The sequence below is a fragment of the Carya illinoinensis genome, chromosome 7, assembly GCF_018687715.1.
Source record: "Carya illinoinensis cultivar Pawnee chromosome 7, C.illinoinensisPawnee_v1, whole genome shotgun sequence".
Classification (NCBI taxonomy): Eukaryota; Viridiplantae; Streptophyta; class Magnoliopsida; order Fagales; family Juglandaceae; genus Carya; species Carya illinoinensis.
Window position 1 is genome coordinate 42,237,536 of NC_056758.1, and position 13,927 is coordinate 42,251,462.

General features: G+C 39.8%; 1 protein-coding gene across 2 annotated transcripts in view; it reads left to right on the forward strand.

Moving 5' to 3' along the window:
• Positions 1-13,927, forward strand: part of LOC122316490 — a 45,822-nt gene that overhangs the window by 28,312 nt on the left and 3,583 nt on the right. For both annotated transcript variants that reach the window (XM_043133044.1, XM_043133045.1), the window contains exons 26-32: positions 132-236; positions 3,945-4,173; positions 4,779-5,147; positions 6,137-6,238; positions 7,202-7,345; positions 8,037-8,125; positions 8,834-8,916. In XM_043133044.1, the coding sequence (XP_042988978.1) occupies positions 132-236; positions 3,945-4,173; positions 4,779-5,147; positions 6,137-6,238; positions 7,202-7,345; positions 8,037-8,125; positions 8,834-8,916 (1,121 nt within the window). The remainder of the gene's footprint in view (positions 1-131; positions 237-3,944; positions 4,174-4,778; positions 5,148-6,136; positions 6,239-7,201; positions 7,346-8,036; positions 8,126-8,833; positions 8,917-13,927) is intronic.

Here is a 13,927-nt window from a genome sequence, read left to right on the forward strand (position 1 = left end):
AATCCCAATAATGTTTTAGATGAGTTGCTTAATAAATTAACGAGATACATATTCTCTCTCATTATCAAGTGGAAATATCAAGTGGAAATTTAGATGGTCTTCATATTTGTTTCACTTCCAATGGTTTTCAGGCAAGCCCTTCAATTGTATAAGGGTGATCCTGCACCTGTCATTTTAGAGATTATTAATACAATAGAAGGTGGTCCACCAGTTGATGTCTCAGCAGTTCGTTCCATGTAAGATATCATGCAGTTTTTACATCAGAAATCCTATATTTATTACTGCTTTAAGCTTCTGTTGGTGTTGCTGTTTTTTTTTTTTTTTTTGATAAGTAAAATCAAAGTATATTAATGAAAAGAATAGGCAAAAGCCCTGTTCAGTACAATGAATGCCCTACTAGGTAGGCTCAATAGATACAAGAAACTCATGTAAATTTTGGCCATTAAAATTAACTGCAATGGCCCATGTACAAAGAGTTCTAAAAAAGAAAGCTTTTAGTTCCTCCATAGATCTCTCTTTGTCCTCAAAGGTTCGTTCATTATGCTCTTGCCATACACACCACATTATACAAATGGGGATCATCTTCCAAATAGCCTTGATCTGTTGAATGCCTCTCAAATCTGTCCAACTAGCTAACACCGCCACCACTGTCTCCGGCATTACCCAGCCCAAATCTAGTCGAATCAATATCTCATACCATAATCCTCGAGCTACCTCACAGTGTAGTAAAAGATGGTCTACGGATTCCCCCCCTTTCCTACACATGCAACACCAATCTACAATGATCACCCTCCTTTTCCTCAAGTTGTCCGTTGTGAGGATCTTACCCAAGGACGCAGTCCACACGAAAAACGCTGCTTTGGGAGGCGCCTTATGTCTCCAAACCTTTTTCCAAGGGAACTGAGTGGGGGACCCTTGCGAAAGAGATTTATAGAACGAGCGAACTGAGAACAAACATTTGCTTGTAGGCTTCCACCATAGTAAATCAGCAAGCTGGTTGCTCCGTTTGAGTGAGTACAAGAGGCTGTAAAATGCTGCAAAACTGTCCAATTCCCAATCATGTGCTGCCCGGCTGAAATTGATGTTCCACTGGATATGTTCCCCAACCATCCCCGTGACTTCCGCTATTGCAACCTCCTTATCCCTTGTGATCCTGAAAAGGGCCGGGAATTGATCCTTTAGGGCACTGTTTCCACACCAATTATCATGCCAAAATTTAATCTTAGTCCCATCTCCTAGACGAAAATTTGTATAGCAAGAGAAGACCACCCATCCTCCTCTTATATATTTCCACAGTCCCACTCCATATGCCCCTCTCACCTAATTGGTACACCATCCCCCCCAAAGGCTACCATATTTGCTCTCAATTACTAGCTTCCATAGCGCATCTGGTTCTTTATAGTATCTCCACAGCCATTTTCCAAGTAGTGCCCGATTAAAGGTTCTCAAATTTCTGATGCCCAAACCGCCATAAGAGAGAGGACCACACACCTTTTTCCACCTTACTAGGTGGAATTTGAACTCCTCACCTAGTCCTCCCCACAAAAAATCCCTCCGCAGTTTCTCTATGTGAAGCGCCACACTTACTGGAATAGGGAACAAGGACAGGAAGTAGGTTGGCAGGTTAGATAGTGTACTCTTGATTAAGGTAATCCTACCCCCTTTTGACAGATACATTCTCTTCCACCCTGCTAATCTGCGCTCTACCTTCTTAATCACTGTGTCCCATAACGGAGCCGCTCTCGAGACAGCCCCTAGCGGAAGACTAAGATAAGTCATAGGGAGTGCAGAGATCTTACACCCTAGAATATTTGCCAAATATCTTAAACGTTGCACATCTCCAATAGGCACCATCTCTGATTTATCTAGGTTCACTTTCAATCCCGAAACTGCTTCAAAACAAAGTAACAGTGCCTTCAAGACTCGGACCTGGTTGTAATCAGCCTCACAAAAAATAAGGGTATCATCTGCAAAAAGTAAATGTGAAATATTAAGGACTCCCCCACCCGGGGATCCAACCGGAAAACCGGTCACTAGCCTGTTATCAGCCAAGGCTGAGGTCATTTTGCTCAAAACCTCCATCACCACAACAAAGAGTAGTGGAGACAGCGGATCTCCTTGTCTTAGGCCACGTGTGCTGTTGAAAAAACCAGTTGGGCTTCCGTTTATCAAAACTGAATATTTCACCGTAGATATACACCAATGGATCCAAGATCGCCATCTTTCTCCAAAACCACACCTTCCAAGGATGTCAATTAGGAAATCCTAATTAACATGGTCGTACGCCTTCTCCATGTCTAGCTTGCAAAGGATCCCTGCATTACCAGCTTTCAGTCTACTGTCTAGACATTCGTTTGCAATAAGAACTGCATCTAGGATCTGTCTATCCTTTACAAAAGCATTTTGGGTCTTTGAGATGATTTTTCCCACAACCTTGCTAAGACGATTTGCAAGAACCTTAGAAATGATCTTATAAACCCCATTTACAAGGCTAATAGGTCGGAATTCCTTAATCTCCACAGCCCCGGCCTTCTTCGGTATCAATGCAAGAAAAGTGGTATTTAGACTTTTCTCAATTTTACCGATCGAATGGAATTCCTCGAACACCTTCGTAAGATCTTCCTTTAATACATCCCAACATGATTGAAAGAAACCCATAGAGAACCCATCTGGACCCAGGGCCTTATCTTTAGCCATCTTCCTCACCACCTCAAACCCCTCAACTTCCTCAAAAAGCCTCTCCAACCCGCTGCTGTCCAAAGAGTCAATAGGGTCAAAAATCAGCCCATTGGGCTTGGGCCGCCAACCCACCTGCTCAGTAAGTAGCTGTTCAAAAAAACCAACTACATGATTGTTAATACTCTGTTCATCCTTACATTCTACCCCATCAATCTTCAGCATCTCAATATTATTGTATCTCCTGTGAGAGTTGGCTACCCTGTGGAAGAATTTAGTGCTACGGTCTCCTTCCTTCAGCCATAAAGCCCTCGACTTTTGCCACCATGAAGTCTCTTCTAGTATAATGATCTGCTTGAGTTCCGCAACCAGCACTAGTTTTTGGGCTGATTCCTCCTGCTCAAGTCCTGTTGAACTTGTAGTTGAGCCGTGTTGTCCCAAGATCCATGCCAGGCTAAGTTTTAATTTATAGAAGATCTTGGCCCCTGCTAGTTACAATATTGGCTTGATATTTGCTGAAAGTTTTGTATCTTGTATATTGCAAATACTTCCTAATACTGTAGAAGAACATATAATTAATTTGAATTAGCATAATTGCAAACCTAGAACTACTGCCATTAGCTGCCAAGTTGAATTATTTTGTCTTCTTGGATGAGATCTTTTCATCGAAGAAGACCATTAGATAAAAAAAAAAAAAAAAAAACAGATAACTGACTTGCCAAGTATTAAGTCCAACTAGACGTTAGGTGAAAATTCTGGCATCACCAGTCCACTTGGGGTGGGTTACATGAAATCCTCATTGCCATTGTGATATGTGAAGTGAGGAATCTTTTGACATCCCTACAATAAAAGCTCAGGTTTTCCAAAGATCCACATTGTATATTTGCATTCTAAGCGAGATCTGTAGTCAACTGCATCAAAATTAACTACATCTCTTAGCAACATTGCTGTTATAGATTCATGTTCTTCTTGTCTTGTACCTTGTCAGACCAGTTGAATCTTTTTTTTTTTTTTTTATAAGTAAACGGTTGTATTGATAATAGGCATAGCCAAGTAACTGGTCTGGTTAGACCAGTTGAATCCTTTTGGTTGTGTTTCTAGATGACCTTCTATGCTGATATAATTCCAGTCGCTTTTTGCTTATGAATAAGTACAAGCACATTTAAGCTATTCTCAAAACAAATTTTCTATAACCAAGAAAAATATAAATACGGGTTGTCAGTTTCTATTTTTGGCTTACATTCTGACCAATGAAACATATACTGCAGGTATGAGCATTTGGCCAAAAGTGCACCTACAATCCTGGATGATTCTCTTTCTGCTGATTCATATCTCAATGTTTTATACATGCCATCTACCTTTCCACGCTCAGAGAGATCCCGGCGGTCTCAGCTGTCCACGGATAATAATTCCTCCCAGAGTTCTGACTTTGAAGATGGACCTCGCAGCAATCTGGACAGCATTCGATATGTTGAATGTGTTAACTATTTACAAGAAGTAAACTTCAACTTTTCATAACCAAGCTTATCTTTTTATGTCTGGCACTTAGATCCCAGTTTTATTTTTCTTCTGGATTTAGGCTAGCAGATATCTCTTTGAATTAGTTTAGTAAATTTAGTTCTTATTCTGAGCACACATGGACATGCTTTTACACGGAGAAGTCAATAGAGCTGTTAAAGACTTGCATTTTTAAGAGGTTTATCTAAAAAAAATCGCAATATAACTATGAAGAAATTTCAAATACCACTTACTGGACATGCCCTGTTGATATAGCCCTTTTGGTATCTTCATATCCGAGAATCCACAGATTCGACTCTGCTTTGTTCACAAAATATTGAGTACATAAAAACTATGCAGAAATGATTCTGGCTTAAAGTTTGTTGTGCTATTTATTTTGACCCGGTATCTAGAAATAATTCTGTTAAATCTTTTCCAATATTTTTCTTTGACCCTTTAGTCTTTCCCCATATGTTGTTGACTTCTGCAGGCAGTATGGTTATCACTTTTTTCAGTATCTCTCACAGCATAGTATTTTAATATTAATTTTCTAGTTTTATTTATGGTGGTCTGGTTCTAAATACGCCATCTTCTAATCTTTGCAGTATGCACGCCAGCATTTGCTGTATTTTATGTTTAGGAATGGTTACTACAATGATGCTTGTATGTTGTTTTTCCCTCCAAATGCCGTTCCTCCCCCTCCCCAGCCATCAACGATGGGGGTAGTTGCAACTTCATCTTCATCTCCTCAAAGACCTGATCCTTCGGTGACTGATTATGGGACAATTGATGATTTGTGTGAGTTGTGTGTTGGTTATGGTGCGATGCCTGTTCTTGAGGAAGTGGTTTCAACAAGAATGTCCTCAGCAAATCTGCAGGATGTGGCCGTAAATCAGTATACAGCTGCGGCCCTTGTCAGAATTTGCACCTATTGTGAAACACACAAACATTTCAATTATTTATACAAGTTTCAGGTAATTTTTTGAGATCATATTTTTCAAATTTAGGGTGAAAATATAAGTATTTCTACTGCTTTGATGGCTGTTATAACATTCCTCTAGTCCTTCTTCCCTCCCCTTCCCCTAATAAAGACGTAGGTTTGGGTGGAATTGACAGTTTAAGTCTGTTTAATTATTCATCTTTTGACATTTTCCCTTTGGCATATTGCTGACTCCATATAGCATGGATCATTTACGCTCTCTCTCTCTCTCTCTCTCTCTCTCTCTCTCTCTCTCTCTCTCTCTCTCTCTCATGTTTACTCTGAGGTACTAACATTTGCTAGAGCAAAGCTGCCATGTGATTCAATAAGCTTTTTGGGATGAGAAGTGTTATAGCCACAAAGTGATCCTTACAAAAGTAAACCCACAAACTGACATGACTTCATATGATCTGTTTGATCTACTTTACAATAAAAGTAGTTTTACAATCTAACGTATCGTATCAAGCCACGTCAGTTTGTGTGCTTACTTTAATAGGATCTCTTTGTGGCTAAAGCACTTATCTTTTTGGATATATTGTTAAAGAATTCGTACAGATATGGGGTTGAACTAGTCTAGTCTAAGTGGAGGGATGTTGGGCAAATGGAATGGTCCTACATTCGTTTTGAACATGTTCATTTGACATTGTTTCCGCAGTAATTCCTCCGTGGTTTTCCTTCCTATATTGTAGGTTTGTATCTAGAGTAGTAAGAGACTTTATATTCTCTTTCTCCTTTTAGCAGCATTCATTTTTGGTCAAACATGAATTGCACGTTATTATTCTTGTTTTTCTTTTTTCACTATTATGCTAAAAAAATACCAGAATTCTTTCATTGATTGAGTTAGTTAAATTCCTATTATTTCCAAAAGATTGTTTTTGGCTGAATTTTGATTGAAACTATTTTCTTGCTTCAGATTCATTTTAGCTGGATTAATCTGAGGTCTTCTTGGATTTAGTCACTGATCCAAGTTATTTAATGGTCCAGGTTATTAAAAAGGACCACGTTGCTGCTGGACTTTGTTGTATTCAGTTGTTTATGAACTCTTCTACACAAGAGGAAGCTGTGAAATATTTGGAACATGCTAAGGTATGTCCTTTATTATTTCATCTGAAACGCCCTCATTTGGTCTAATTTAGAGTAGAACGATGGCTTGAGAAATATTGTTACAGTTGTTGGACATTATGTTTGTTGAGTTTGAGACTGATGGAGTAATGTTTTGGAACACAAGTGAGATTTAGAATATGCTATGTATGAGGACTTTCCCAGATCTTAGATGGAATAGCAGCAGGTTAAAATTGATGAATGGGAGGGGGGAAGAAGAAAGAAAAAAATTTTTTTTTTCTCTAAGCAGAAGAAAGAGAACTTCACAATGCTCTGTTTCTTTGCAAGTACAATAGACACATCAATCTGCGATAAATTTATTGAAAATTGCAGAAAGGGGGCTGCTCTAACACATGGTTTGTTTTAAAGGGGTCAATATGTAAAAATACCATTTCAAGAAGCACTGACTTACCAGACGCATCTCTTGAATATTAGTACAAATTATTTGGTACTGTAACAAGAATAGTAAGCTACAAACCTTGGGTGGACAGTAGTTCAAGATTACGGCAATGCCATGATTAGAACCCTTGTTAAGCACTAAAAAGGGGAAAAAAGGGAAAAAATGGACTCTTCTGATCTTTAGTCACTGGTATAAGAAGCCTTACTAGTCGAAACACATGCTTAAAGCTATTGAAAAAATAGACAGCTAGCAAAGGTTCGCTAGGCCAGGCCAAAAGGCCTCCCCTTCCCCCCTCCTCCCTTTGGGGTGAAACAAAAGGGGATCTTATTTTGTTTGCATCACAATGCTCTTTCTTTGGAATTCAAGGTTGACATCACTTATTCAAACCATCTTTGCGTGCTTTTTTTTCTTGCTAATTTAACAATATACATAGATAATACAACCATGTATAGCTTGGTAATACATGCTTCATGAGTTTGTATGCAGTTTCTCCGTTTTTATTATAGATCTTTTCCTTCTGTCATTGATTTTTTTCCCTCTGGTTATAGATGCATTTTGATGAAGGTTTGTCCGCCCGACATAGAGGAGGGGATTCTACTAAGCTTGTCACAAAGGGTGCTAGAGGAAAAAGTGCTTCTGAGAAGCTTACTGAAGAAGGACTTGTGAAGTTTTCTGCTCGGGTTTCGATTCAGGTAATGACATCTATTGGATATGGAGCAAAATTTATTACTTGTAAGCTGATGGCAATCCCGGAAGACAATGTTCAAATATTCAGTGAGGACATTGGTGGTTGAAGGGTATGCTGATGAATATGTAATTAAAACTTAAAAAAAATATATTTCGGAAGATTACCTTTTCACTTGAGCAAAAATAGTTTTCCTCAGCTGAAGTTCATGCAAGCATTGTCAAAATTCAAGTAACCAAAGTTACATGCTTCTTAACTACATGCATAACGATGATTTTTTTGTGCTAGTCATTATAGCTGTATGTGTGTGTGGACATTGATCTTTTTATGCACATTGCCTAATAAACTGATTGGTTACAAATTCCCAAAACATGATAGTATATATGAATGTGATCTATCAACGTTTACCATTTATATTGTCATTGATATGTACAGTCTTCTTATTGTCAAAATTTGAGTAACCAAAGTTACATGCTTCTTAACTACTCGCATAATGATGATTTTTGTGTGCTAGTCATCATAGCTGTATGCGCGTGTGGACATTGATCTACTAATGTGCATTGCCTAATAAACTGATTGGTCATGAAATTCCAAAGCATGATAATATATATGAATGTGATCTATCAACGATTACTCTTCTTGAAAACTTCATTGGTCAAGTTCTCACGAACATCCTTTTGATTTGTTATATGTTATAGGTGGAAGTTGTGAAATCCTTTAATGATTCAGATGGGCCACAGTGGAAATATTCACTTTTTGGGAATCCAAATGACCCTGAAACATTCAGGTTGGTGTCTATGAAAGCCAATCTCAATCAGTACATACAAAAAGAAATGTTGGTTTTAATCAGCAATCAGTATAGTTTCAACTCTTTGTGGTATTTAAATATTTTATTTTTAATTATTTTTTATTAATTAATTGAAAATTTTATTAGGAAAAGCAAAAGGCATAGCCCAAATGGTGTTTTTTGATTATTGATGGAAAACTATTAAATGGAGAGCATAGAGTGCCACATTAGAGCTTCCCACATTTGTTTCTTAGGGACATGTTTTAATTGTTTGTGTTTTAGTGTTAATGAATGTTCAATGGATTTTTTCCCGTGTACCTGAACTATGCCTATTTCTATCAATAAAACTTGTTTACTGATAAACAATATGTTCAATGGATTTTTTGACTTGAATATTTGAATAAATTGCTTCCTAGTAATAAATAAGGAAATTTGATTGGGAATGGGGGCCTCCTGGACATAGGCTATTGAACATGGATGTAATTCTCATCCACCTTTCTAAGACAAACCTGTTGGTAATTCTCGTGGCTAAAATGGTACATTTTTTCTATGAATGTTGTACATGGATTCCAAACTATGAAATCTTATGGGGATTATAATTTAATTCGGTAAAAAAGGCTTTGCATTTGTACATTCTTCTTTTGTGGGGTACTACCTCCAGAAATGTATTTATATACTAAGAGAGACTTATTTGCTGCCGCTGTGCAGGAGAAGATGCCAAATTGCTGAGACTCTCGTGGAGAAGAATTTTGATTTAGCTTTCCAAGTGATATATGAATTCAGCCTTCCTGGTAGCCATTACATTATGATTTCCAGTTCATTCTCATACTTCATCATAGTAGCATAGCTTTTGGAATTACTGTTTTGTGCTCATATAAATATATATATACTTTTTTATAAGTAAACGATTATATTAATAATAATAGGTATAACCCAAGTACAAAAGCTGATATACAAGAGATAGCACCTATCTAGGAAGAAACAGAGGATACAAGAAAGTCATGAACATCACGGCCATTAAAATCTACAGCTAAGGCCCATAGAAATAGAGTTTTAATAAAAAGAGATCTGAGTTCCTCTATTGTGTGCTCCTTGTTTTCAAACGTCCGATCATTATGCTCTTGCCACAAACACCACAGAATACAAATAAGAACCATCTTCCACACAACTTTGATTTGTGGGATACCTCCCAGCTCTATCCAACTGGCCAGCAATGCTGTCAGTGAGGCAGGAACCCTAACTAAGTTTAATCTGCAAAAAATTTCATCCCATAGCACTCTAGCAAGCTCAAAATGCAGTAAGAGATGATCTGCAATCTCATCAGTTTTCTTATACATGCAACACCAATCTATTATGATCACCTCGTGCTTCCACAAATTATCCGTTGTCAAAATCTTATCCAGAGATGCTGTCCAAGCAAAAAATGCCGCTTTAGGAGGTGCCTTGTTTCGCCAAATCTTTTGCCATGGAAACTGAATGTTCTGCAACTGTGTGAGAGACTTATAGAAAGAGCGAACCGAACCGAGAAATGTGCCTTTACCTATAGGTACCGACCACAACGAGTAGTCAACACCTGGAGTGCTCAGTTGCAACACTGAATACAAGAGAATACAAAATTCTTCAAAGTTACCAACTTCCCAGTCTCAATCACCAACTTCCATAGGGCTTCCGGTTCCATATTATATCGTCACAACCATTTCTCAAGTAAGACCTGATTAAAAGTCCTTAGATTTCTGATTCTCAAACCACCGGATGAGATTGGGGAGCATACCTTATCCCAATTGACTTGATGGTATTTGAGTTCATCCCTCATGCCACTCCATAAGAAATTACAATAAAGTTTCTCAATCTGATTCGCCACGCTTGCTGGAATTGGGAATAGAGAAATGAAATACGTTGGTAAATTAGGCAAGATGCTTTGATTAAGGTGATCTTGCCACCTTTGGACAAGTACAGTCTCTTCCAACCAACCAATCTAGGTTCTATTTTCTCGATCATTGTATACCACATAGATTTGGCCCTCGAGGCAGCCCCCAATGGAAGATCAAGGTAATGCATAGGGAGAGAGGAAACCTTACATCCAATAGCGTTAGCCAGGTACCGGATGTTACAAACATTGCCATTTGGCCTCTGACTTGTCAAAGTTTACTTTCAAACTTGATGTCGCTTTAAAACAAAGTAGAAGTGCCCTCAGTGCCCGAACCTAGTTCTAGTCTGCCTCACAAAATATTAGTGTGTCATCTGTAAATAACAAATGAGGAATGGTAAGAGTAACCCTATTGGGGTCACCAAATGAGAATCCAGTCACAAAGCCATTAAAGACCACAGTCGAGATCATTCTAGTAAGCACCTCTATAACCACAATGAAGAGGAATGGGGACAACAAATCTCCTTGTCTTAGGCCTCAGGAGCCATTGAAGAAACCAACTGGACTACCATTCATCAAAACTGAAAATTTTGCCATTGAAATGCACCAACTAATCCACGAACACCGTCTCTCCCCAAAACCACACCTCCCAAGTAGGTAGAGTAGAAAGTCCCAATTAACGTGATCATATGCCTTCTCCATATCCAGCTTTCATAGGATACCTGTATTGGCGGATTTTAGTCTACTATCTATGCATTCATGGGCGATGAGAATCGAGTCTAGAATTTGCTTATCTTGTACACCCCCCCCCCCCCCTCCCAAAAAAAAAAAAAAAAAAAAAAACGATTCACCAAACTAATAGGCCGAAAATCTTTTACCTCCGATGCCCCAATCTTCTTCGGAATCAATGCTATATATGTGGCGTTAAGGCTTTTCTAAAATTTCCCCACCGAGAAAAGTTCCTAGAATACCTTCATTAGATCATCCCTCACCACCTCCCAACATGATTGAAAGAATCCCATAGAAAAATCGTATAGACCTGGTGCTTTGTCTTTTATCATTTTCCCTCACCACTCCATGAACCCCCGCCTCCTTGAAGAGCCTTTCCAACCAAGAGACAGTATGCGGTTCAATTGACTCAAAAACTTAGTCCATCCAGCTTTGGCCACCACCACTCTTGTTTGGTAAGCAAATGTTCAAAAAAATTAGAAACATGTTCTCGAATCATAGGGGCCTCCTTACAAGCCACACCATCTATATTTAGCATCTCAATGTTATTTGTTCTCCTATGAGAGTTAGCCACTTTATGGAAAAATTTCGTACTTCGATCCCCTTCTTTTAACCACAAAGCTCTTGCTTTCTGGCGCTAAGAAATTTCCTCCAATGAGGTAACCTTCTCTAATTCCGATATCAGCTCTGTCTTCCAAGATAACTCATCTAAGAATAAAACCCAGTCCTCCTGTAATCTCTCTAATTCCTGTAGCTCCACTAACATGCATTTTTTCTGTTCACCTATGTCACGAAAGGAAAGAGAGTTCCAAAGCTTTAAATCATTTTTTAAAGCTTTTGGTTTACTTGCAAAGATAAAGCTAGGGGTGCCATAAATCTTATATGAGGACCACCATTGTCTGATCCTATCCACAAAACCTTTAGTTTTCAGCCACATTTTCGAACCTGAAGTACTGATGCCCTTATTGGATACGCCCACAAGCTAACAATATAGGGAAATGATCTGAACAAAGACAAGGCAACCTCTTTTGACATATGTCTGAATAATGGATTTCTCATTCTGGTGAGACTAAAAATCTGTCCTATCTAGACCATGACTGATTATTAGACCACGTGAATGTTCCCCCCATGAGAGGAATATACACCAAACTCGAGTCGAAAATACACTCCGAAAATTCTAAAATTGCTGACTGCAAACTATTTTCTCCTGAACGTTCACTTGGAAACCTTGTAAATATCCCTGCCTATGCACCATGGAGATCTCACCAGCTATGAACTCTAGCTAATTCGTCTCATAAGAACCTTCTGGTGCTGTCCAAGTTTGGCCCGTATATACCAACAAAAGCCCATAAGAAATTATCTTCCACACTTTTAAAGGAACATGCCAACGTGAACTCCCCAATGAATTCCTCTATTTTCTCCATCATCCTTCTATCCCACATCACTAAAACACCTCCGGAATCACCATCCGATGCTAGGTAAGCCCAATCCACATATGGACAGCTCCTGATACTTCGAATAAGTCTTCTTGTAATAAATTTCAGCTTTGTTTCCTGCAAACATACTATATCCACCTTACATTCGCAACTAGAGCTGCCCTTATAGTTAAGAGGCCACATTAATCCCTTTAGCTCCCTCTGTTTTTTGGACCCAGATTTTTTAAGCTGGTTATGGCCCACTTCAATGACAGTGAGCATTCCCATGAATTTTTCTTTAAATCCGCCACACTTCATCCCCACACAACATTGAATTTCCTTTACCTTGTGTAAAACCCAATCAAAAACACTAGACTGGGTAGGTAACAAACAGTTAAGTGGTACGGGCTCCCCGTCTCTAGTAGCCCACTGCAAGCCCATCGGTGTCCCCATTTCCTCCTCAAAACTAATCCCACCCTCCCATTTAAAAAGTCCCTGTAACAGAACAATCGTCTATGGAGGTTCAACATCTCCTACATCGCTTCCCGAGAGAGAGAACTCGTCGGAGGAAACATTTCACCCCACCACAGTCTGCTTCAGAACCTCTATTGGGGGGAGAACTTCATCCCTGTTGCTTATCGGCATTTTGCGGCTGAAATACGGCTAAGACCTGGCGCTCATAGTTAGAGAGACAGCCAAATCTCTTTCTAGGCTTGCTTCCAACTGCTCCTCCACTAACACCATCACGACCTAGGTCACCGTCGCATGTTCCTCCTCCCTTCGCAACAAAGTCGAAGTGTTCTCCAGCAAGGATACCAGAGTCCCGCCGGTGGAAGACCATGGATCTCCTCCTTCACGAACTCTCCATACGGGCTGGGTCCCCTTTTCCTTCCTTCCATTTTGCCCCATGGGCTGAGACCCAACGGATCGGCCCACATGCATTGTTGTTCCACGTTGGTTACAATTCTCACAGGCTGCTGTCTCACTACTGGAACCAACATTGAACGGGTCCAAGCCCATATGACCCTTTGTAAGCTGCCTTTCTCTAATAAGGCCAGGTTCCTCCACACTGAAGCCCACTTCAAAGCCTCTTTTCTCCAAGCCCACACCCACAACTCCTCCTTCCTCTTCACTCCATATTAAAAGGTCAACTCTGGCTTGAAGCAAACAAAGTTGCTCCTTCACGTTAGCAACGTATTGTGTACGCTCACCTCTGCCAAGCCGACATCAAGCCTTCCACTGCCACCCTTCCACTGCACAGCATTTATCCCTATGGTATGAGGATCCCTGCCATACATGTGTCCATTACCCATACTTGCAGAGGCTCCTCTCGGAACTTCCCTAACGCCGCTACCTCCACCTTTGTCACTGGGTTGCACTGTCTTCAATGATGCGTCCAGAACCTCCCTATAGGAGCGATGCTGTGGCTGAAGCACCTCCACCATAGGTGCACTACCCCTGTTATGTCTTCCTTCATTTACAAAATCCCACAACACCTCCATCCCTTCCCCTCCACCTCCTCTGGTACGAAGATGAAGCTGCGCCTGCTACCACTAGCATATTCCACTATTGCCATGTACCAACCACGAATATTAGAGCACCTTTGCGCTATGAAGCTGTGATTCCCTTCCCATACCATGGTATAGAAATCCTTTGTTGCACCCTTCAAGCAATCCTCCAATGCTTTGGCAAGCCACTGCACCGTGGATAGCCCCATTCTCACTTTATTCATCACCTTCCAGCTTCTCTTAGTAATGAGCAAAGAACTTCCCTTGAAAATGAAAAAGCCTT